Source organism: Schistocerca nitens, chromosome 4, assembly GCF_023898315.1.
Source record: "Schistocerca nitens isolate TAMUIC-IGC-003100 chromosome 4, iqSchNite1.1, whole genome shotgun sequence".
NCBI lineage: Eukaryota > Metazoa > Arthropoda > Insecta > Orthoptera > Acrididae > Schistocerca > Schistocerca nitens.
Genome location: NC_064617.1, coordinates 185,730,140 through 185,756,499, shown reverse-complemented (window position 1 = coordinate 185,756,499; position 26,360 = coordinate 185,730,140). Strand labels below are relative to the sequence as shown.

At 44.3% G+C, this 26,360-nt stretch overlaps 1 protein-coding gene across 1 annotated transcript in view; it reads right to left on the bottom strand.

Moving 5' to 3' along the window:
- Positions 1-4,460: 4,460 nt before the first annotated feature.
- The window catches only part of LOC126252195 (ESX-1 secretion-associated protein EspB-like), a 36,884-nt gene continuing 14,984 nt past the window's right edge, over positions 4,461-26,360 (bottom strand). Inside the window, exons 2-3 of the mRNA XM_049953066.1 lie at positions 22,622-22,925; positions 4,461-4,700 (exon numbers count right to left, since the gene is read on the bottom strand). Coding sequence (XP_049809023.1) covers positions 4,461-4,700; positions 22,622-22,925 — 544 coding nt within the window. The remainder of the gene's footprint in view (positions 4,701-22,621; positions 22,926-26,360) is intronic.

Below are 26,360 nucleotides of genomic sequence, written 5' to 3'. Positions count from 1 at the left end.
TCCATAGCAATGGCTCAGTATTGCTGCACCTATGTATATGACTATTATCTTCAGTTATGTAAATTTGGTAGACTGAATACGAAATAACTTTGCTCGTACCTGTGCAGACGATATGGTAGGGGAGGAGGCAATGGTAGTAGTGGGGGTTCCACTGTGTGCATCTACTGTGCTGTAGGGTAGGCGCAGCTAAATATCTGAAGCCTGTTCACAAGTAGAACATCTAAGCTATAACTAGCATGGCTCAAATGGTTCTGAACACTATGGGACTTAACTTCTGAGGTCATCAGTCCCCTAGAACTTAGAACTACTTAAACCTAACTAACCTAAGGACATCACACACATCCATGCCCGAAGTAGGAGTCGGAGTTCCAGACTAGAACCGCTCGGCCACTCTGGCCGGCTATAACTAGCATGTCTGCAGACAATCGCAATAACAGGTTTTGTCAGTATGATCAATAATTCGACCGGACTGTAGTCTCTGACTAGAGTACCAAATAAGAAAATAAGCTCATAAACAGCTGAGATGGTAACGCTTTAGTGTATTTCAGATATCATTAGATATGGTAGGCACGAAGAAAGATCACTGGTATTGGATCCTAGGGAACATGTGAACTAACAGCCGAGGGGGCTACACCTTACAAGATAATCCAGAGCTAAAGTTTTTTGGCAGTAAGATTTCACAACCCAACAGAACCTGGCATTTCGTCTGAAGACACGCAGAAAACTCGTTCAAACTTTGCTTCAAGATAATGCTATCGCTCGGCTGACACCCCGAGAAGATTTCATAGGTGATATTCTATGGGAAATTTGGTATGTTCAAAGGAAACATAATTAGTTCACAAACATGTGTGTCACACACATTACTCATTCAGGATCTCGTGCTGTGTGATGTTTCTTGACCTTTCAGTATATACGTCAAAATAGCTTAGAACTATTTTAATCTGTATAATTATTATCTGAAAGCTTTGGGACACTTGCATATCTTTAACCAGTGTCGTAATGTTGGAGTCACGGCCAGAATATTGGTCAGCGTACTTGTCAAGCATCTGTACTGTTCAATGCTGATATAAATGATGTCCTTAGGTTAGTTAGGCTTAAGTAGTTCTAAGTTCTAGGGGACTGATGACCTCAGAAGTTAAGTCCCACGACATAAATGTGGGAATGAGTGCAGAGTTCATTGTGACTTGCTTTGGACCAGGGGAGTAAATACTTTCGGAATAACAACGATCAAATTTTTCGCTTTCATGTAAACGCTAGCAGTTTCTGTTGTACATGGAGTAAGGAGTATAAGTGCTGATATTTCTATCGGTAATTGACGACGGTGTACTCAATAACATTACATCAGTATTTATGTCGTTTACAAACTAATAAATATAGCATTTACAAATTGTATGTCTTTATGTTGGTTAGTACCTCCAATTACATGTGTCAAGAGCAAGTCATTAATGCTTTTTTTCCTCTGGACAGCAGGTCAAGGCGTTAAAGTGTCGACATGTTGATGAAAGACGGATGGTCTATACTGACAGACGTAGTTCACTCTGTGATGCAGTTAGGACTATGCAGGAAACATAAGGTAGTGAAGTTTGTGACATAGGAAGACTGTTCGACACAGAGAAAAATAACTGACACAATAATGTGTGTACATATAAGGTACCACATATAAACAAATATCTGTACTTATATCAGTAATATCCTACATAGCTTACACAACTGTTAAAACGAATTACTTCGTCACAGATCAAGTTTAGTTTTAACCAATTGAAACATCCTGTTGGGAGGATGTTCTTCTTGTAGGTTTCTTGCTTGCAATGGGAATGTGTTGCCTGTGTGCACATTTAACTTTAATACACTGGCTGTGACAAAATGTGAAGCACCCAGAAAACGTGGTCGGATACGTAACTTTGCGCACGTTCACACCACTGGCGAGTATGTAAAGGATATGAGTAGCAATCCTCTGTGAGAGGTAGAATACCCATCAGAGTGCATTAATGTTGCTCGTGTTTACTGTTCTTACGAATCCTGGTATGGTATATAGCAGGCGTGGTCAGCGTCAGATGATGAATAATCGCTGTGAAGAACACGGAGATGCCAGTTACCTGTGTGAGAGAAAGTTAGCAGCACCTGTCAGAGTTTGAAAGGGATTTCATTGTCGGTCTCTATATGGTTGAACGGTAGTATCGTGTAATATCCAGATTTTTGAGGCATTCAGATGTGAAATTGGCCCTGTGTTAAACTGCATGAAAACTGAGGACAAGCATACACGTCAAGTTTCCTCTGGACCACGTGTGACTACTACAAGCGGGAATCGCCTTATTACGTACCTAGCATGTCGCAATCCCTTTACCTTTGCACCTGCGACCGAGCGAGGTGGTGCAGTGGTTAGCACACTGGAATCGCATTCGGGAGGACGACGGTTAAATCCCGCGTCCGGCCATCCTGATTTAGGTTTTCCGTGATTTCTCTAAATCGCTTCAGGCAAATGCCGGAATGGTTTCCTTCAAATGGCACAGGCGACTTCCTTCCCCATCCTTCCCTAATCCCATGAGACCGATGACCTCGCTGTTTGGTCTCTTCCACCAAATCAGCCAGCCAGTCTGCGCCTGCCATTAGGGAGCAAGTAATGGATTTCATGCAAGATTCTGTATCATCCTACACCACTTGTTGCTGATTAGCAGCAGGCAGACTGAGAAATTACCTGCCATGCATAGGCAGCCATTTGACATCAAAACAGAAACGGATGCATTTGGAGTTGTGCCATGACCGAAAAGCGTGAACTGCTGATGAATGGCGTTGCATTGTGTTCAGCGAAGAATCGCGGTTCTGCACGACCATGGATGACTATTGTCAGTGAATATGATGGTGACCTAAAGAGAGGTCCCACTGTCTCATTGTTCTGGAGAGGCACAGCGGGCTGTCTGGGCATCTTGGTCTGTGGGACCACTGGGTTTGACTTTAGGTCATGGTTGGTAGTTACTGAGGGATCTCTGATAACACATTGGTACGTCACGGACATCCTGAGCCCTCAAGTGTCGAGTCACAGGTGACAGTTTCGTGATGCAATTTTTAAACAGGACAATGTTTGTCCACAAATTTTACCTGTCTCTATGAACTGTCTATGCGAAGTTGAGGTTCTCCTGTGGCCAGCAAGATTCCCAGATCCGTCGCCGACAGAACATGCATGGGACCAGTTCAGATGCCGATTTCGTCCCAGTGCCAATACGCGTGATATTAAGGAGCAGTTACAAGAGTGGTGGGACTGTTTGCCTCAGGAGAGGATACAACGACTGTATGACACACCTCTGAAACGAACCAGTGCTTCATCTACAGCAGAAGTGATGGAACAAAAAACAAAAAAAAAAAAAAAAGGTTCAAATGGCTCTGAGCACTATGGGACTTAACATCTGTGGTCATCAGTCGCCAAGAACTTAGAACTACTTAAACCTAACTAACCTAAGGACATCACACACATCCATGCCCGAGGCAGGATTCGAACCTGCGACCGTAGCGGTCACGTGGTTCCAGACTGAAGCGCCTAGAACCGCAAGGCCACACCGGCCGACGTGATGGAACATAATGATTGTTGTGTATGACTTCGTACACAACGGTAAGGAGAGCTGGGCTACAAAGTGGTGTGGCTATTGTCGTCATAGGAACGCTGGACAAGAGCAGAAATTATTAACTATCTATTTCTCCAGAGTATGAAGACTCATTACATATAGTGCAGCATCCAGCTCATACAATAGCAAGTATGAAAGTGAATGATGGTGTCATAGCGATGAGGATCCAAGTGCAAATGGGTTGAGTGGCTGCCAACAGCTGTCCTATATCACAGCGGCAGAGTGCGCTCGTAGTCCAGAGTCGCTGGAGGTGTGGTTCAGCAGGCACGCACCACTGGGTCTGCCAGATTCTGCGCGACTGCTATCGGTGGCTAACGGAAACTTTTAACTCTATTGCCAACTTAACGCCTGTGGAGTGATACGTGATATGGCAATACTGATAAGTGGGTTCATACTACCAAGTTATTTACACATTCGGATCGATTTTTTGATCACTGAAATAACATCACATACCCTCTCAATTCATGAAGTTTCACTTCGTTTCCTCCTCCCCCTTCACTTTTTTTATTTTTTTGCAAGGAGTCTAATGTTCTTCTGCCTTGATGTTGCAAAGACAGTGGGTGAGCAACAAAGCACAACACGGTTAAGATTAAAGTGAACTTAGACAATATTTTTCAGGCGGCCGGTAAAACCGACCATATGCAACAAGGAGAACTTAAGGGGATGAAGTCTCTTTCCCAGTTCCCTGCCTCCCTCTAACGCAGGCATTCTCCTCAGCTACACGATTACTCCGTACACGACCAGCGAGTTTATTATAGTATTATTAGATTCGCTGAGAGACAGTCGAGTCACCTCTGTGGTTAAGTCGTTCTATCGCCGCAGCGTGGCTTCTTCGAGCGGCGCCTAATGTGGACGGGCGGAGCGACGAGGTGGAGCCAGCCAGTCGCCGGCCGGGCTCTTATCTCTGCTGCGCTCGCCTTTCGCCGTCCGCCCCCGCCACCGCAGCCGCTGTTTACTTAATTTGTTCTCATTTGTCGCCTGACGAGACCGCGGCCAGGGCTGCCCCTGGGCCTGCCCCGGCGTCGCGACGGCCCGGCGCCGCTGCCCACGAGGCAGCGAGGCTTCCTCGCCAGACAGCCCACGCTGCTGGCAGGGTGCACAAAGGGAAGCACACACAATTACGGCTTATCTCACTGCGACACTCAACCATTCCAGTGTTTACTATTTTAGTCTGCTATAGTTGAGTCGCGGATTTGGCAGTATAAAAGAAGGTGGGGACGGGCCATTGTGTTGCCAGTAGAGATGGAGAAGCAGAAGAACTCAGTAACTTCGAACGTGAACTATAGGCCGATTAAAATTACTTGATTGTTGACACTTCACGCGTTATAGTTGGTTTCCTCCAATCAGAGCGTTCAACATCACACCCGAAACTTTCGCCGCTGCCAGACAGCGTCCACAACTACGAAGGTTGAAACTTCCTGGCAGATTAAAACTGTGTGCCGGACCGAGACTCGAACTCGGGACCTTTGCCTTTCGCGGGAAAGTGCTCTACCATCTGAGCTACCTAAGCACGACCCACGACCCATCCTCACAGCTTTACTTCTACCAGTATCTCGTCTCCTACCTTCCAAACTTGTGTGTATGACCTGCGCCGTCTGCAGGTCATACAAAACAAAGTACTCAAAATCATAAGCAATGCTCCACGATACACACGCATCGCGGTTCTTCACCGGGAATAGCGACTTGAGTTCTCACGGAGGTAATCCACAAACTCGCCACAAGACTATACAAAAACTCCAGACATTCGCAGAACCCGGTCATTCTGAATATGGGGAACTACGACGACAACCATAGATGGAAACATATTAGACCAAAAAAACATACTTGCAAGGACCTAACATCTATGACCAAGAACACGCAAACACAAAGGCACAGGTGAGCCCCTGTTTATCAGCCACCATTACTAGATACCCAGTTGGAATACACCTGCCGAAAAACCGGAACCACGCAGGGAAGCCTTACCGTACATTACATGCAGACAAGCTATACCCACCCCCCACACAGTGAGATGATCTATGGCCGATCTCTCACTAATATATGACGATCTTGACTGTTCCAGGAATGCAGCGGCTTCAGCCTACCGGGATGCATCGTCATCGCCTACCACGGTATCGGTGCATGATACCCACACTAACCAACCCAACCTTGCGTGAACTATCGCAGCTAGTAAGCCACTACTGCTCTTACTACCCATCCCACTGTTGCAGAGGCTTTCTTCCCTCGGCACGAGCCTTGGCACTTTTTTCCCTCTGCTCTTCAAATCGCTAACCTCATTCGCGTTTCGTCCACAATCTATCACCTAATGGACCGTTACCCACACGCACGGATAACATCATAGCCCAGCATCCTGTGATCCACTGACTAGACAACTAACATGTTCACGGAGGGGACAGTAGAACTTTTGGTTTGATCACCATGTTGCTGCAGGCGTGGAGGGGTCCCATCTCTATAAAATCGTCAATGGCAAGCAACGCTTAAGGTGCTGTAAGGAGCAATACCACTGGACAGTAGATTTTGGCTATCGGATGGAAGGATTGGGTTTGGTTAATTCCGGGAAACGTTACCTGTCGTCATGTGTGGTGCCAACAATGAAGTACGGAGGTGGTGATGGTGTTACAGTATGGAGTTGTTTCTCGTGATTAGGGTCTGGTCCCCTTATGGCGCTTAGGAAAACGATAATTGCGGAAGGGTGTTATGATATCTTAGTGAATTGTGTACTGCGTACGGTAAAGAAACACTTCGGAGACAGAGGTTGTCTGCACCCGCAAGGCAATCCACCCTGTGATAAAGCAGCATCTGTAAGGCGATGGTTGATGGACAATAACGTTCCCGCCCAGAGTCCTGACGTGACCCTATAGTATAACATTTGGATAATTTAGATTGTCAACTTCGCTCCACGTCCAGTGTCCAACATCGTTTTCAACTCTGGTTTCAGTTCCTGAGGAAGGATGCCACGTTATTCCTCCACAGGAAGTCGGACGCAACAGAATCCAAGCCGTCGTAAAGGCGAATGGTGGACACATCCCACTAACAGGCGTCCGGATACTTTAGATCAAACAGTGTAAAGCTAATACCGTTGTAAGGCATCCACACTGTATTTGGATTAAGTGTTAGTTCTATACATCAAATTTGTTCATTGTATCTCGTTTCGTGTCGTTTTAGTTTGGTATCGGACTCTTGATTATGACAGCATTAGCGAACGGCTCTGTTCCCAAGGTGCACATATCACAATAATAGTCTCAGTAATAGCGTCTCTAGTCGTATGCCTGTATGACACGCCCAACATCAAAGTCATATTCTCACTCCTCCCCACAACCAATTCAGCAGCGTGTAAACTTTGTGAAAAGGTCTCTTGCAATCAGAAACAGTTTATAATAAACAGTGAATTTATTATGCTTTTACGTAATAGAAACGTTGCTATGAATAAATAACTTCACTCCGAATTAGCCACTGCTTTACAGCTTCCGCTCGATCGTCGTGAAATATCGTATCTTCTTTCCTTGAACCGGGAACTATTACTTTCCCCGGTTGCTTGTCACTCTCCGATGCGCATCTGCGCACATCGTGCTCGCCTACGATCATCACAGCAGGCTCGTCCAGACTAGACAGGCGTCAATGGGCTGCTACATTGTGATGTTGAAACATCACTGCGCACTTGGGCGCGGTCCGGCAGAGATGAGATATGTGGCAACTGTATCGATGTCTGTACCCTGACACCGTCTAAAACCGCTGACGTTAATAATGGCCTCCATTCGGTCAGGTATGCCAGATCCAGTTAGACAATGTAGAGCTATGAAACAGCGGGAATGTTGATTGTTGCGTTACACTGGCTGTTCAAAATAGTCTGAGTACCGTGCGCTGTCTGTCAGGCAGACAACGAAGGTGCGAGTGCAAGCCTGTGAACATGGATGTTCTGTTACAGCAAAAGACGGAAGTGTCCGAAAAAGTTGGCCGCGGTGGCCGAGCGGTTCTAGGCGTTTCAGTCCGCAACCGCGCTGCTGCTACGGTCGCAGGTTCGAATCCTGCCTCGAGCATGGATATGTGTGATGTCCTTAGGTTAGTTAGGTTTAAGTAGTTCTAAATCTAGGGGGCTGATGACCTCAGATGTCCCATAGTGCTTAGAGCCATTTGAACCATTTGTCCGCAAAACACTCATCATGAACATATACAGGAAACGGCAGTGCTTAGCCGAAATAAACATTCTCGTCTTTCTTCACCGTAACCTGAGTAACTGGATCCAAGTCAATGTGCGGAACAAAACCCCCAGAAATCAGAGGACCACCTCCGGCCTGAACTACACCCTACACATGCTGTGGGGTAACAGCCACATTGTCCTGTCGATGCACTCGACGTTTTGTATCATATGATAAAACACAAAATTGTGACTCGTCAGGTCACATAAAAGATTCGTGTCAGCGAATGTTGAGTTTGTGTGTTGCTTGACGCATCGACGACGTGCAGGTGTACATGTTGCTGCCAGCACTTTTGCGAAGTACCAGGCTCCAAATTTTGATTGCAAACCACTGATATGCCAGCCGTGGCCTGCATGGGGCCAAAGAAGGTATCAATGTGGCCGAAGTGAGCATGTATCACACGACCAGAAAAAATATCCATAAAATTACTTTTATATAAGGTTATGATAAACTGAATATTTTCAGTCTCAAAATCAATCGGCACACGATAATATTCTCTCTCTCTCTCTCTCTCTCTTTCTCTCTCCCTCTCTCTCTCTCTCTCCGTTAGTTGGTTGATTTGGGAGAGCAGACCAAAGAGCGAGGTCATCGGTTCCATCGGATTAGGGAAGGATGGAGGAAGAGAGTCTGACGTGCCATTTCATAGGAACCATCCCGGCATTTGTCTGAAGCGATTTAGGTTCAAATGGCTCTAAGCACTATGGGACTTAAAATCTGAGGTCATCAGTCGCCTAGACTTAGATCTACTTGAACCTCACTAACCTAAGGACATATCACACATCCACGCCCGAGGCAGGATTCGAACCTGCGTCCGTAGCAGCTGCGTGATTTCGGACTGAAGAGCCTAGAACCTCCTGACCACAGCGGCTCGCAGCGATTTACGGAAATCACGGAAAACCTAAATCAGGATGACCGGACGCGGGTTTGAACCGTCGTCCTCCCGAATGCGAGTCCAATGTGCTAATCACTGCGCCACCTCACTCGGTCTCTCTCCCTTTTCTCATCGTTTATTGTTAGTAGTATTAAGTATGTTATGTGAGGTCCATACACACTCGCTTCTTCCAGTGCGAGCCAGGTAAGCTAAAAGATTTGTCACCCCTGCCTTAGACGATTTAGGAACATCAAAGAAACCTAAATCATTGCTATCAAGGCGGTGGAGTGAGAGGAGGGGGGGGGGGAGGGGAGGAGAGAATGCCGAATAGTATCCTCCTCCCGAAGGGGAGTCCCCACAGTAGGTATTGAGATAGCTGGTTCAAATGGCTCTGAGCACTATGGGACTTAACATCTACAGTCATCAGTCCCCTAGAACTTAGAACTACTTAAACCTAACTAACCTAAGGACATCACACACATCCATGCCCGAGGCAGGATTCGAACCTGTGACCGTAGCAGTCGCGCGGTTCCGGACTGAGAGCGTCTAGAAACGCTCTGCCATCGCGGCCGGCTGAGATAGCTGGCTTTGCCTACGAATCAACTGGGATGAGGAGTGTAAGAGCATCTTCACAATTTCTCTTGCTTAAGCAGGCAGGGCAGGCTTACACTCCTAAAGGACTTGGACAGCGAGTCAGGAAGTCCAGAAGAAGTCGCTGGAGATGCTCTGGACGTTGCACACTCTCTGGGCTGTAAACAGAACAACTTCTTTCGAACCTTCTGCTTTGCCTGCACCAAATCCGCCCTGAGGCACTTCCACACATCTTAATAAATCAAGAATGTTAAACATTCGGCCGAGGTGTCCGGTCAGGGACCTCACAAATTGTTCTGCCCGGTGTCTTCGTCAGGAATACAGACACTCTTCCAATACGAGCCATATGTACGTATAAGCAATTCCAGGTAGAAGGCAGTTAATATTCAAAATGAGTAGCACGCCATTGTCATCCGAGAGCTCACCGGCGAGGAAATTAAAAGCATCTTTAGCGTCGAAATACCGCACAGGCAGAGGCAGTGAGGAGGCGGCAAGACGTCTTTGTTGCCGCTGCGGATGCTGTCCTTCCGGCACGGCGGGTCGCCTTCTCGGTACTTGTTTACATATCTTTATCGGCGGCCGCGGCGGTGGCGATACTCGCGAGCACGCGGTTTCATTCACGGGCGTCATTCAATGGCCCAGCAGTCCGACAATGGCTGCGGCTGGCTGTAGCGGCTCAGCTGCAGCGACAGGGACAGGCGAAGGGAAGCGGCGAGCCCGGCCCTTTTGTCCTGCCGCCTGGACGACGTCCGCTGCGGCTCCTTATGAAGACGTCCTTTTGATTTAAGTGATTATTCAGCAGCGTGGCACCCGAGGACATCGTGGAATGCTCGGCCCATGAGGGTATTAGCCAACGAGTTCAAATTTCGTAGAGTGGTTACACGTGCGCCATGTTTGAAGCAACCTGAATTCCCGTCCGCCATTTTATCGGTAGACAAGGACATCGTCATCTGTGTCGCGTCCACTTGAAGTTGCCTCTGACTAACTTCAAATAGCCCTTGCCGGCTTTAATTTTTGCTGTAAAAATAATATATCTATAAAAACTACCAAAAAATTAAAACTAATCCTCAACATCTTCAGTGCCACACTCTAATTATAAGCTATTTAAAGTACGTTTGCGAAGTACCACTCGTCTTACGGTCTGTTGAAAATAATCACCCGCGGCTCCCCCTGTTGGAGTTTCGAGCCCTCCCTCGGGCATGGGTGTGTGTGTTGTCCTCAGCGTAACTTAGTTTAAGTTAGAATAGGTAGTACGTAAGCCGAGGGACCGATGACATCAGCAGTTTGGATCCATAGGAACTGAAACCTCCCCTTAGAAAAATTTATGAATTACTGTGCAGGTAAACCCCTCACGATATTTGATTTTCAAACAGCTGAGCAAAACTGAACGTACTCAGACATTTGTCTCTTTACTTATTCTGATCAACACTAAACTGACACACAATATTTTTAGCGCAACTCAATCTGAATTTCAATAATCACTACAAAACAATGGCCCTGACTAACAATAACCTATACCTTTCATGAATCACTTACCTCACAAAAATCTTCGTTACTCGAACTACTGCAATACAGCGAGCGCCAATACTGCCAGCTAAATAAATGATTCTAACTACTGAAGGCACTAACTACTGATGGGCAGTTAGCAAATGAAAGATTTTGAAAGGGAACAAACAATGTATTTATCTTAATAGTGTTCAAAAGTCATAATATATATATATATATATATATATATATATATATATATATATATATATAAGTTCATGACACCCAGTCTTACTGTGGTGTGCGTACTGTAAGACCTTAGGTACACACACCATCGGATTATTTGACTTGTCGCTCTAACGAAGTAGGCGAGTATCAGCAATATGTCTCGTGGTCTTATCGTGGCGTGTTTATCTTCTGCCGTTAGGTCAGACGATAGAAATGCCACTTGCACGCTAGAGTAGCAGATTGACGGTGACCAACTTTAAACAGAACTTGATTAATTTTCACACACATTTATTAAAATAATAAAAAGCATAGACATTACGCAACTTGATTCTGGATGCTGTTTACAATTGCCAATCTGAAGTTCCTTTGGTCTTGGTACGTTACTCTTATTCTCACATATCTCTGATACTTGACAAAGTGTATATACATTTCTCTCCATGGCTATGTACAGGAATATGATAATCTTATTAGGCGCAGACTGAAACTTGACTATAGACTGGTGCAGACTAATGCTGACTGACTAATCGGAGGTGTGCACACTCGTTATAATACCTCGAGCGTTCAGGTATCACTGCGCGAGTGTGATCCGCGAGGAGATAAGGTTCTACGTTAGCAGCAATCTCATTGGCTGCGTTACATATTAATACGCGGATCGGCGGAAGCAGAATTTGGTCCGTCTCTAAGGCATCGCGCCATCTTGTAGTGTGGAGACGGACGAGCGCTGCGCCTGCGCTGTTGTGCTTAGCGGGGCGCGCTCTAGTGGGAAAGTTGTGTACGCGCTGACTAGGCGGAACTATGTACACAACACTTACAAATTTCGTTTTTCTGGCGGACACTCGTCCAGATCGTCCGCTCTTAAAATTCTGCCATCTCTCTCCCCACATCCACCACTGCTGGCGGCTCACCTCCAACTGCCCAACTCTACGCGCTGTTCACACCCAACTGCCCAACACTACAATAGCGAATATTTCAACAATGCCAACCAGCCACAGACTGCACACAGCACAGCCAGTGATGTTCATACAGAGCGCTACGTGACGTTACCAACATAAAAACCTAAACAGCCTACTTACAGAACTTACCACAAATTTTTGTTGCTGAAAATATTCGTTTTTATTTTTTCTCAAAAAACAGTAAACAATGGTGACTGCTGTGTATACTGGTAGCAACAAGGGAAGTTTGGGTCGTAATATGGATAAACTTTTCAATGTGGATAAAACTTCAAGATGAATCAAAACATGTTCGTCCACCCACGATAATTTCTTGTTGCCAGTAGACTGAATGTAAATCAATGCGTTTTGGTTCCATCCGAAGATTGGGGAGTAAACATCGAAATGCGTTGTAGTTAACTGCCGCAGAAATTCTGTACTTTTGTTTGTATTTTAAGGACAGACACGGCTTCAAACACCAGTGCACTATGAACGAGAATATTGTTAAAAAGTGTATGTTGTTGGCAATTAACACAAATAATTCAGTAATAATAATGACTTACAAGCCGATAAAATAATTTATTGACAGTTAATTTCCACGATGTTTTACAGGAATTTAATTTCTAATTGTTTTCATTGACATTTCGTTTTTACAGCGTTTTCATTGACACGTGTTTTTGCAATGACGTCACTGACCTTTAAATAAAATTAGCTTACTTTACACCGGATTTTACGTGCGTATTTTACTTGTACAAGGAGGATAACTTCGAAACCGCGTATCACGGAAACGGTTAAAGATATCAAGACAATTTTCAACGTTGTTCACGAACGGGATCTCAAGAATACATACAAAAAATTTCACCCATTCAGTTTCGAAACTTTTTCTCGCTTACATGGTCAGCGGCAAGTACTCAACGCATTAATTATTTTGTAAAGTAATCAGACGTTGAAACTACTTTATATATGGGAGTTTAGTTCCTTACATAATCGTTGGTTTACTGCCTCATTATAAAATACGGCTGCAAACCGTGGGCCACACTAATGCTTGACTGGGACAACATGTGGTCCACAGGCCGCAGTATGGCGACCACTGCTCTAGAGTGTACCTGGCAGTCGGCGCTTCAAATGAATCCTATCTACTCTTGCTACCTGTTGGCGCTCGTCTCGCTATCGTCAGCTGAGGATGATTCAGGTTTTTTTTTCAGACGTTTAGCCACCTCGAGTCGCTAGAAATGTGGAAGATTCATACTCTACTTGTAATGGCTAGAAGTGTCAGGGTAAGTCTCACTACTTTAGAATCCTATTTAGTTTACACATTAAATGGAAACTGGATATATGAAAACTGCATCCCGTGGAACTGGTGCCATGGCCTTCCCGACCGTGGGCTTTGCGACCTGTGACGTCAGCATGGTGTTTCCGACCACTAATATTATAGCCATGGGTTTTCCGACCGTCGAAGGAAGTCGCAACAGGCTCTACCGAATGTTTTGTATAAGAGGATTCCTTTACATATTATCCAGGCTTAGGACACAGCACCCAAGCATGTTTAAATGTTTTTGATTATTATTTTCATTTTTACCTTTTTATTGAAAATGTATGCAGCAGAATACTGCACTCCTTTCTGCACAAGAGTCAAGGAAGTGCATTCCACATGCAGACTGGATTTCTGCCTAGTATTGACAGAGTGAAAGCTGCTAACTCTTGGGAATAGGCTAATATTGCTAACAACAAACGACATTAAAGAAAATATATACTGTGAGGGCAAAGTCAGAATTCCCAGACTATTGAATAGGGGTCGACAAGAGGTTCTCGAACTTACACCACATATAGCTCGAACAGCCCAGTTTTGAGCCAAAAATACCCTTTTTGAATCAGAAGAATTACCCCAAAAAATTATACCATACGACATAAGCGTATGAAAATATGTGAAGTAGACTACTTTTCGTGTTGAAGTGTCACTTATTTCAGATACTGTTCTAATGGTAAATAAAGCAGCATTTAGTTTCTGAACAAGATCCTGGACATGGGCTTTCCACAAGAGCTTACTATCTATCCGAACGCCTAGGAACTTCAACTGTTCCGTCTCGCATATAATATGCCCATTCTGTCTGATCAAAATATCGGTTCTTGTTGAATTGTGAGTTAGAAACTGTAAAAACTGAGTCTTACTGTGATTTAGCATCCAATTATTTGCCACAAGCCACGAACTTATTTCATGAACTATATTATTTGATACTGTTTCAATATTACACACAAGATCCTTCACTATCAAGCTGGTGTCATCAGCAAACAGAAATATTTTTGGATCATCTGTAATACTAGAAGGCATATCATTTATATAAATAAGAAACAGCAGTGGCCCCAGCACCGACCCTTGGGGAACGCCCCACTTAACAGTGCCCCATTGGGACTGAACATCACTACCACTCTCAATATTGCGGAGAATTACCTTCTGCTTTCTGTTCCTAAAGTAAGAGGCGAACCAATTGTAAGCTACTCCCCTTACTCCATAATGGTCCAACTTCTGCAGTAATATTTTGTGGTCAACACAGTCAAAAGCCTTCGTTAAATCAAAGAAAACACCTAGCGTTCGCAACCTTTTATTTAATCCGTCCAAAACCTCACAGAGAAAAGAGAATATAGCATTTTCAGTTGTTAAACCATTTCTAAAACCAAACTGAACATTTGACAGCAAATTATGTGAATTTAAATGCTCCAGTAACCTTGTATATACAACCTTCTCGATAACTTTAGCAAACACAGATAGCATAGAAAGAGGTCTAAAATTGTCAACATTATCAATGTCTCCCTTTTTATAAAGTGGCTTCACTACCGAGTACTTTAATCGGTCAGGAAACCGACCACTTCTAAAGGAAAAGTTACAGATATGGCTAAGTACTGGGCTAACATACATAGAACAATACTTCAGTATTCTGCTAGATACCCCGTCATATCCACGAGTGTTCTTGGTCTTTAGTGATTTAATTATTAACTCAATCTCCCTCGTGTCAGTATGATGGAGGAGCATTTCAGGTAACAGTCTCGGAACACTTTTTTCTAAGAGTGCTATATGATTCCCTGTTGGGACTAGGTTTCTATTTAGTTCACCTGCTATATTCAGAAAGTGATTATTAAATACTGTACGTATATGAGACTTATCAGTAACACGGACATTCCCACTACGCACTGATTCTATATCCTCGACCTGTCTCTGCAGACCAGCCACTTCCTTTACGACTGACCATATGGTTTTAATTTTATCCTGAGACTTAGCTGTTCTATCTGCATACCACATACTTTTTGCCTTCCTAATAACATTTTTAAGCGCCTTACAATACTGTTTGTAATGGGCTGCTGCATTTTGATTTCCTAACGTTTTGATATAATTGCCACTTTGTTCTACAAGATATTCTTATCCCTCTAGTCAGCCACCCAGGCTGCCTGTTTGTGCTAGTACCCTGTTTTGAACGTTCTAACGGAAAGCAACTTTCAAAGAGCACGAGAAAAGTCTTGAGAAAAGCATTATATTTATCGTCTACTGTATCAGCGCTATAAACATTTTGCCACTCTTGTTCCTTGATAAGGTTTACAAAGGTCTCTACAGCAACTGGATCAGCTTTCCTAAACAGCTGATGACTATATTTAACACGTGTTGCAGCACAAAAATCTTTTAGAGTTAAAATTTGTGCATCATGATCTGAAAGGTCATTCACCTTTTTACTAACAGAATGCCCTTCTAGTAATGAGGAATGAACAAAAATGTTGTCTATGGTTGTTCTACTGTCCCCTTGCACTCTCGTTGGAAAGAATACGGTTTGCATAAGATTATATGAATTAAGGAGGTCTACCAGCATCCTCTTCCTTGCACAATCACTTATACAATTAATATTGAAGTCACCACATATAAATAACTTTTTGTATTTCCTATAAAGTGAACCAAGAACTTCCTCTAGCTTTAGCAAAAATGTTGTGAAATCGGAGTCTGGGGATCTATAAATAACAACAGTTAGAAGTTTAGCTCCGTTAAATTTAACCACACCTGCACAACATTCAAACACCTTTTCAATGCAGTACTTTGAAACATCAATTGACTCAAATGGGATGCCGTATTTCACATACATGGCTACTCCCCCACACCGCAAAGAGCTCCTCGAAAAGCTGCCAGCCAACCTGTATCCTGGTAAAGGAAGCCTCTGAATTATCTCCTTATTTAAGAAGTGTTCAGATATACCAATAATTTCAGAGTCAACATCTATAAGCAGTTCACTAACTTTATCTCTAATACCTTGTATATTTTGATGAAATATACTAATTCCCTCATTACTCGGATACCTAAGCTTTGTCAAAAGTGGTTCCTTTGTTAGAGAGACTTCCCTTAAGCAGGAATACCTATCAGCTGACTTCAATCTAAGAAAGATGCAGCTCTAACACCCACTACTGCAGGAATTTTCCCATGAGTGATCCCACCCACCCCACCTATGCTGTCACCTATAAGCTTTGCCAACCTCCCCTTCCCATACCTGTTGAGGTGCAGGCCATGTCTAGTGAAACCCGTCCTGCTGATAGATTCCACCGACACCACTGTAATGTGACCCATGCTTTCTGTCATCAGCGCACCCCCAAGTCTCATGTTATTACGCCTGACGGCTGTATTAAGATGAGGCCGATCGTGACGCTGAAACAGTTCCAAGAAATGCACATTCCTGTTGCCAGTCTGAGTGGCTATCTTTTCCAGGTCACCATCTATGTCATACTCCCCATCCCTATCAATACTATTACCAGCCCCATCCACAATCACTACCTGATCCTCTTTAGTAAAATCCCTACATAACCCCTCTATGTTAACAGTCACCTGAGCCAATCCTGCAGTAGGCTTCACAATGCTGGTGACCTGGTACTCACTCCCCAGCACTTCCTGCAACTGCTGGCCTACACCTCTGTCATGAGAACTACCTAACAGCAGAACCTTCTTCCTCCTCTTCAACTTTGCAACTGTTCTAGCCACCGTAACTACTGAGGTCTGCTGCATACTTCCTACATCTACAGCTACTAGAGATTCCTCTCCACTAGACTCTGACAGTTGGTCATATCTATTGTAAACACCAATAGTAAAACTATCTGAAAATAATCTTCTCCTAGCAGATCTCTTGCCAACAGCCAGCTCCCATTCCCCAACCCCCTTCTCCCTCCTCATCCTATCTAGCTCCTCCTGTGCGTTTTTCAACTGCACCTGAAGGGCACAGATCTTACGCTCCTGCTCCTCTATCAACTTACTCTTGCTACATAACCTGCAGTTCCAGGAGAGGATCTCACCAGAATGCCAACTGGCTTCCCCACTGCATTCCCGCCAGTGAAAATACTTCGAAAAAGTCTCACACCGCAATCCACTACTCACGAACCTACGGCAAAGCCCACACTTCTCACTGATGGTAAAATTTTACTTTTATTAAGTTCGGCTACTACAATAAGAAGATGTTAAAAACCTGACTACAATAATCACAAACTTACTCTACAAGTAACTACTATTATTAACAGTATTAATAAACAACAAATGTGAATATAACAAAAGACTAATACAGAAAGAGAATCAAACGTCTAATGGTACAGTAACGAAGCTGAAAACAGTTCCTAAAAGGTTCTTCTGAAATTATTTCACCACAAAACACAAAAAACTCCGGTTGAAGACTACTAAAGTTCCTACATAAACCACTATACACAAATAATTAATTAGTACTTAGCTTTCGATGCGCCGCTACAGCTGCAACTGGTCAGCGCGGAATGTAAACACAGGTAAAAGGTTACGTTGCTCGATACGAAACACTCACAAATATCAGGTCACAACACAAGAAACGCAGAGGTGAATGAAGAAACCACTAATAAGTCACTTATATAGTAAATATTATCACAAAAACCGTTAAAATATGTATCTGAAACCTAAAAATATATAAAAACTTGGAGAGCGATCTCACACGCAGTCACTCGCTTATGACGTCACACCAAAGACCATAACCCTGCGACTTGATCATCGTCTAACATTGGTAAAATGAAAACTTCAATAGGAATGGGATGTTCGGGGAACTCTGTTTTCATAGCTTTCATTGTAGGCATTTCAAAGCCTAGCTCTGCACTTTTCGGTGACCAGCCATGTGTCTTATTTTCCAGCCCAGAAAAAATCTCTCATAATATGTATTTTGACTTTCGTCTCGGAGCAAAGCAAATAAAATAGGAAATACGTTCGTCTCTTCTTCTGTGCTTCCGATATCAACGTGTATGGTGTACAGTTATTTGAACTGTTACGAACAACTGTGAAATGTCTCTTCCATAAGACAGATTTCACTTGCACACACGATTTTTTCCGCTTCTTCACAGCAGTACACCAGGGCCCTTTCGTCAGGAACAGACCCATCGTCAATTTTCGAAAAACTTTTACCTGCATTTAATTAAAAATGTCTACACTTTGGCGAATCACCGAATGGGTCGTCCTAATAGCTTTCTTTGTTGCTTTACACAATGCAATCTTCGAGTTCTCGGAGTTTGACATATTTGCGACGAAATCTAAACCTTCATCTTTCAAAACTTGAAATGCCTCTTCCAAAATCTCGAAAGCAGTCACTGCCTTTTATTGAAGGACGCTTTTCCAGCAGTTATGCATTGTTTTCTTAATCCGCACATCTGCTTTGCCAGGTGGGTAAGAATGTTGCCGTTCAATTATAATTCTGTCACATTCAATTTTTAAACGGTCTCGACACTTACTACGTTCGGAATTCACACAAGAACAGTGCGTATACTCATAACATTGTCTGTGCACCTGGCATAGATAGCCATAATTGAGAGAACAAGGCTCCCCTTTCGTTGTTGTAATCATTTCTGAAGCGAAATTACGAAAATGAAGGCTGCTGAGGAGGGCACTGCTTGTCTGACGGTGACAATACGTCCGCTGCAGATGAACGACTGGCGTAAATAAGCAGTCTCGGAATGGGGGCGCGGGGGGGGGGGGGGGGGGGGGGGGGGTGGATGGGGGCTCTTTTTTGCTCTTCTTTGTTATGTATTGATGGCTCGTTGTGCATTAATTCATTTCAGTTCACAGTAAAAATCAATAAAACACACATAACTCGTTCTCTATCCTCGCACTTCAAACTCGTACGACCAACTGCACAAAACAACAAAGATTTACCTCTAACCACATATAGCAAAGAAATTACTGTCATTTATAGATCTATTTATGCAAAACAATCCTTGGAACATACATTTCAGAAATAAAATATAATTAATTGTCTAACTGTCTATCTTTTTTGAGACGTCCATAATTATCGTCATAATTAAATTAAGTACTTACAAGCGTTGAAATTTAAACATTTTCGCATAATTAAGTAGTAGTGGATTTTTGCTTTTTATGTCTTCGATGCGGTATCGTTCAATCCATATGACCCAAGATCGGTTAGCACATTTAGCTCACCATAATCAGTTTTATTACGTTAGGGAGTTAAATATCTTACTTTGTGTTCTGTCTTACGGCAGCTCTTGTCATGGGGGAAGCCTCGACAGAGTGGTCCACCGCATGAGCGTCTACGGAAGTGATTCCAGTGGTGGTTTCCCGTTGTCTTCCACTGGCGATGATGAAACGATAATGAGGGCAACACAACAAACAGTCCCTGAGCGGAGAAAATCTCCGACCCAGCCGCGAATCGAATCCGCGCCCCTTGGCTTGACAGACCGCCGCGCTGACCACTCAGCTATCGGGGAGGACTTTTCCTTAGATAGCAAGGCCTTAATTGCAGGAAGAAACTTCTGATACTCGATGCTTGAAGTACAGCATTGTAAGGTAGCGAAACGTGGACCGTGGGGAAGCAGGAGTGAACAGAATGGAAGCATTTGAGATGTGATGCCGCAGAAGGATGTTGAAAATTAGGTGGACTGATCAGCTGAGGAATGAGGAGGTCCTCTGATGACTTGGCGAGGAAAGGATTGTATGCAAAATACTGACAAGAAGAAGGGACAGGATGACAGGGCATCTGTTAAGGCATCAGGAAATATTTTCCATTGTACTCGAGGAAGCTGCAGAGGATAAAAACTGTAGATGAAGACAGAAACTGGAATACTCCCAGCACATAATTGAGGACGTAGGTTGCAATTGCTACTCAGCGTCTGCCACTGGACTTGGCTGAGCATCTCCGTGATGTTTTCGGAATTACTAAATGAACTTGTAGAGAAACGCGCTGCTCTTCTTTGGATCTTTTGTAGTTCGTCTATCACTCCTGTCAAGTGCGGATGCCAGATTTATGAACAATATTCAAGTATTAGTCGGATGAGTGTTGTGTAAGACACCTCCTTTCTGAGTGGACGTTTTCTTGAGGATCCTACCCATGAATCTCATTCTGTCATCTGCCTTACCTGCAATTAGTTTTGTGTCGCCCGTACGCATACTGCTAGATATTTTGTGGATGTAACAGCTCCCAGTGATTCTCTGCAATCCTGAAATCATACAGTAATCGATATTTCTGTCTATTTACGCGCAGTTAGTTAAGTTTGTTTACATTAAAAGTCAACCGCCACTCCCCTTCGGTTAGTAATCGCCAAAGCGTAGAGGCGCGTCCATACGGGCCGCACTGCGCCGAACCGCACAAAACCAAGAAAAGAGGTTCGGCGCAGCGTGGCCGATGTGGACGACAAACAGCGTCGCTCTGTGCATCAGTGAACAAGTTCCGAGCAATGTCGGTAGGACACTGCTTTGTTCGCGCGTGGCTCTGTTGGACGGCGTTTCTCGTTTCCCATCCGGTATCCCGCCTGCCGGCCGGCCACATACGGCTGTGACACCTGCAATGTTGGGACGTGCGGACACTCTCACTCATGATGATCGGCTGATAACAATCAAATGTCCTTCCTCATGGTGCAACGATCAACACTGAAGTGTATTGCGCTACGTTCAGGAAACTGAAGTAGCGATTTAAGCCTGTTCGTCCCCACAGAAACGTGAACCAATTTCTCTTTCTCCACGACAGCGCAAGGTTTCACTCAAGTCTGTGCACCCAGGAGGAGCCGATAAAACTTCAGTGGACGCTCTTCCTCATACACCTACAGCGCGGATCTCGGACCTTCCACTCATTCGGCCCAATGAAGGATGCACTCTGCGGGAAGCAGTACGTGGATGATGAAGAAATTATTGAAGAAGCAAGACTTTGGCTCCGAAATCGAGCAGGAGAGTGATACCTTGCGGGCATACAGGCCTTCCCAGTAAGGTGGCGTAAGGCCGTCGCGTTGAACGGTGATTATGTTGAAAAATAGGGTTTTGCAGCCAAAAGAGTGGGGAATAATGTGATGTATCGGAATCCTGAATAAAACCAAACTGCTTTCAGAAAAAATATATGTTTCATTACTTACTGAATGCACCTCGTAATTAAAGTGTAGCTAGTCACAGAGATACAACGTGGGTTGTAATCAGCGTATGGCAGCGAAACTTGGTGGATGTTCTAAATGGTTAATGCGGAACAGATTTGCGCTGGAAAAAAATCAGTTCAAATTTTGGCGACCACGTGCAAATCTGGCGCTGTGAATGCAAGGAAGACACATAGAAACATTTCTATATGTAACTGATTGGGAACGGGACGTGGGTCGAAATAGTCTAACAAGTGAGATAGCCATTATCTTGCCTGTCCGGATAGCCGCGCCGTCTAACGCGCTGCTTCCGAGCGGGAAGGCATGCCGGTCCCCGGCACGAAACCGCCGGGCGGATTAGTGTCGAATCCGGTGTGCCGGCCAGGCTGTGGATGGTTTTTAAGGCGGTTTTCCATATGCCTCGGCGAATGCGGGCAGGTTCCCCTTATTCCGCCACAGTTACGCTATGCCGGCGATTGCTGCGCAAACACGTTTCCACGTACCCGTACACAATAGTTATTCTACCACGCAATCATTTGGGGGTTACACTCGTCTGCTATGAGTCGTTCCCGGCGGGGTCCATTGGGGGTCGAACCGCACAATAACCCTGAGTTCGGTGTGGGGCGGCGGTAGGGTGAGTGGACTGCTGTGGCCTGCTGTGGGGTTGTGAACCACTGAGGGCTACGACAGGACGAAGCCTCTCCGTCGTTCCTAGGTCCCTGGTACAATACGCAAGCCATTATGTTGACATTATTAGTCAGTGCGACAGAAAGTCAATCCTAAGGGCCCGGGTTCGATTCCCGGCTGGGTCGGCGAAATTCTCCGCTCAGGGACTGGGTGTTGTGTTGTACTAATCATCATCATTTCATCCCCATCGACGCGCAAGTCGCCGAAGTGGCGTCCAATCGAAAGACTTGCACCCGGCGGACGGTCTACCCGGCGGAAGGCCCTAGTCACAGGACATTTACATTTTATTTACATCTCCACTTACACAATATGTTCAATATGAGAATCAGAGACGTCGACTAGATGCTGTACAGCACCACATTTGCATCTGGTGGCCAAATTAGAACTAATTTTTTTTCCAGCATAAATCGGTTCCACGTTAATTCATTAGCATATGTACCAAATTTTGCTGTCACACGATAATTACATCCCACAATGGAACTCTGTGAGTAGCTGCACTTTATTTATAAGCACCTGGTAGATGCAGTTCGTAAATTAGAGAAATTCGACATAGGACTTCGGGAGCCGAACTCGCGAAAGGAATAGGAGAAGAGGTCTGAGGGCGGAAATGAAGCTGGTACGCCACGTAGGCTACGTCGCACGCCGTACGGCTGCTCGGGGAGTACAAATGCAGCGCGCACGCAGACAGCGGGCAGCGGCGGCGGAGATGGGGCCCATAGCGCATGCAGGTCGGGCGCGGGGGTGGCGGCCCGGGTTCAAAGCCCCGTCACAGCGGCCGGCCATTAATCGGGGAGGGAGGGGGCCGGCCACACACGCTCGTGGGAACAATGCGAGCCCTCGCTGCCTAGCGCTGCCCGCGCCGGCAGGGCTATTAGCATGCGCCGGCGCGCCGCCATCACCATGCTGCCCGCGCGCCGCCGCTCTTCCCAGAAACGCGCTCTTCCCTCCAACACTTTACACACAAAAATCATAAATATAAAAAGGTTCGCATGTAGCGCGGACTCCTACCCCTCCGGAATCGGTAAAGCCGCTTTCTGGGAATCCAGGTGTCGCAGGAATTTCTCGACGCCGCGCCGAAAGGCAAATTGCTGCCGCGTCGACGAAACGGGGTACCGCTTTGATCCTTTATGGGCTATCTGTCCCTAACACCCTCAGCGGTGTGGCGGAGTTTTTCAGTCGCTTAAAGAAACGGTCAACAAGCTGTTGCGATGGTGGCTCTACTGGATTTTGGACATAGCACGGGAGCTCCATTAAGTAAGTGTAAAGAAAAAAATCTTAATACATTTTAAAAACACAGTACAATGACACAAGAAACCAGATTATCTAGAAAAATTATAGAGAAACTTTGGAAAGTGAAGCAACAAGTAGCATTGAAAAACGAAATCAGAGAAGATATGAAAGACCTAGAATTAACCTTGGGAGACTTGCAAAACAAAACAGAAAATTTAAAGAAACCGAAAACATAAACGAAAGATTTAAACCAAAAACAAACGACTAACAATAAAAATATTTACAGATGAAGAACGACAAGAAACATCAGAAGGAATGAAAAGATACTGAGCAAAGCGGAAAGAAAACCTACTGAAGGAGATGACCGAAAATGATTGACGTTGTCCAATGAGACGTAAAAGCAGAAGAAGAAGAAGAAGAAGAAGAAAAAGAAGAAGACGAAATACACGAAAAACTACAGGGATTATGCAGAAATATGTTCAGTGTTATTTCATCCATGTTGGATCTTGAGAACCCCGCGGCCGTTAACGATAGTTGCTGAATGATGGAGCCTGCCACAAATACTTTTTGAATGTTTTATTTTACTGCCATACCGGTTTCGATCTACCACGCCCATCTGTAGATGGCTAGTACTTTTCTTTACATAGATGTTTTGGTCAACAGGATGTCGTCTGCTCCACAGTGCACACGAATATTTGAGTATTTAGTGCCACTTTATCAGTTGTTTCATTAATAAAAACACGCTAAAGTGCTTGCACTATATATATGATGCAAAATAATTGTCTTCACTTACATATGTTCCAGGAGACGATTGTTCGTTTCGCTGTGGTCCATGCGATTTTCGGGCTGGTGCTACAAAACGACACGGACCACAACAAAACCAACCACCATCTACTGGAAGATATGCACGTGAACAACTATATATATATATATATATATATATATATATATATATATATATGGTAGTCCATTGATAGTGACCGGGCCAAATATCTCACGAAATAAGCATCAAACGAAGCGAAAAAAGTGGTCCAACTAAAACATTCATATTTCTTTACGTACTACACGAATATGTAATAAAAATTGGGGGTTCATATTTAAAAAAACGCAGTTGATATCCGTTTGACGTATGGCAGCACCATCTAGCGCCATCTGGTGTCCCCCTTCAAGCTAGACAAGTTTCGTCTTTGTAGTTTTTTTTTCCTTTGACGCTTATTTCGTGAGATATTTGGCTCGGTCACGATCAATGGACCACCGCACTTTAGCGTATTTTTTATTAACGAAACAACTGAAAAAATTGCACTAAATACTCAAATATTCTTGAGCACTGTGGACCAGACGGCATGTCGTTGACCAAAACATCTATGTAATATTACCAATCTGAATAGTCAAAAACTGTGGATGGTTGCGTCAGTAATCAGATATCAGTGCAATTTAATTTATTTCCACAAGTTTTGGACCTGTTATCTGGAGATTTTGAAAAGGGGCGTACAAATTCAATAGCCATGATAACATACAATGCTTTGTATTATACAGGGTGATTTTGCTAGATGGCAGCAAACTGCGGGAAACGATTCCTGAGAGGTTAAAGAACGAAAGCGGTCATATGGTCACATCACCAGAAATGCGTTCCGAGACAGGTACACAAACTTGAAGGCAGAGACAAAAGACCTTTGAGAGCCTAGGCTTAAATGATTAAAGGCACACATAAGGATACACTAGGCATGTGGGAACGTTCTGTCTGTAGTAGTGTTAGCTGTAGCACAATCATGTATTACCTACATTATCCGCCATGCCACGAAAGCCACATCTCTCGGTAGGGGAGCCTGAGTCACACACAGGACGTGCAGATGTGCGCCACTAGTGACGTGTTGTGGAGAGGTGACTGGTCCCACGAGGCGGTCGTCGATATTCCCCATCCACAAACTGAGGCTGAATCGGTGCTGGCGATTCGTTGCCACCGTACCATTAAAACAGTAGTGAAATGGAAATGATCGTATGGCATTGTTGGCCGGGAGGCCCCAAGGGGGAATTCGGCCGCCGTATGGCAAGTCCTTTTTAGTTGACGCTACTTCGGCGACTTGCGGGTCAATGATGGTGAAAATGATGATGAAGGACACACAACACCCAGTCCCCTGACCGGAATCGAAGCCGGGACCCTCGCTACGCTACGGAGACTGACAAAACAGTAGTATATATACAGTGATAAAGTACCTTAAAATCAACTATTTTTCATGTATAATGTATAAATAAAACTCAACGATGAAAGTATAATGAAGTAATATAAAATAAAAGGAGTGTAATTAAAGTGATTAACTTTCAGCTTATATTACTACATTACCGGCTGCCTCGGAAGAGTCGTTAAAATCGAGCTAACTACAACAATACCTACATCTAGACCCATTGTTATTACAATACTCTACAGTGTCATCATTGATATAAGCATGCCTTCAATCCTAGATTGTACACCTATCCATGTGGTTAACCGTAGCATTTTTTACTTCTTTTATAATTTCGACGCATACCAATTATTTTAATTTATTTTTCATCCGGTTTGTCCACGAATACCACTGCTGCATACCGCAGCCCAAACATTAACTTTGGGAGTATAAAGTGGTTTCGCTTTAAGCCAAATGGTGATTTTTAGTACCTCAAAATCGTCAGTTTAGTTTACTCAGGACTCCATCCAGGTCTAAGTGTATTTCATCTGTGGACCTCAAATCCTTCATTATCAATCACTGTGAGAATCTGGTTTGGAGAGTCAGCCCTCTGACGCACAGCTTGTACGGGTATGGCCTGACGGTTTTAGATTTTGAATGGAAACATGTACAAGCTCTGTCTCACTATTTTGTGTGTGCTGCAACGCTTCAAGCCAGTCTCTGTTGCAATTCTTCTAACTGACTTCCTTGTATTTTGCCGAATAATTCCAGAAAGCGTGGCAACATTTTCAGGAGTAAGTATAGTTTGCCTAGGGCCCACATTTTCCGCTAGATCATCAGCCACGCTGCCTGTCAGTTGGAATTTAGCGAAGAGCCTACGAATGGTTTTTGCATGGAGTCCTTTTGGAGCATTAAATCGTGTTTGAAAGCTGCGCCCTGTGGCCGTAGGACTTTGTTTTAACCTGTGGCATTCCAGTACCGAAAAACACGCAGTTCAG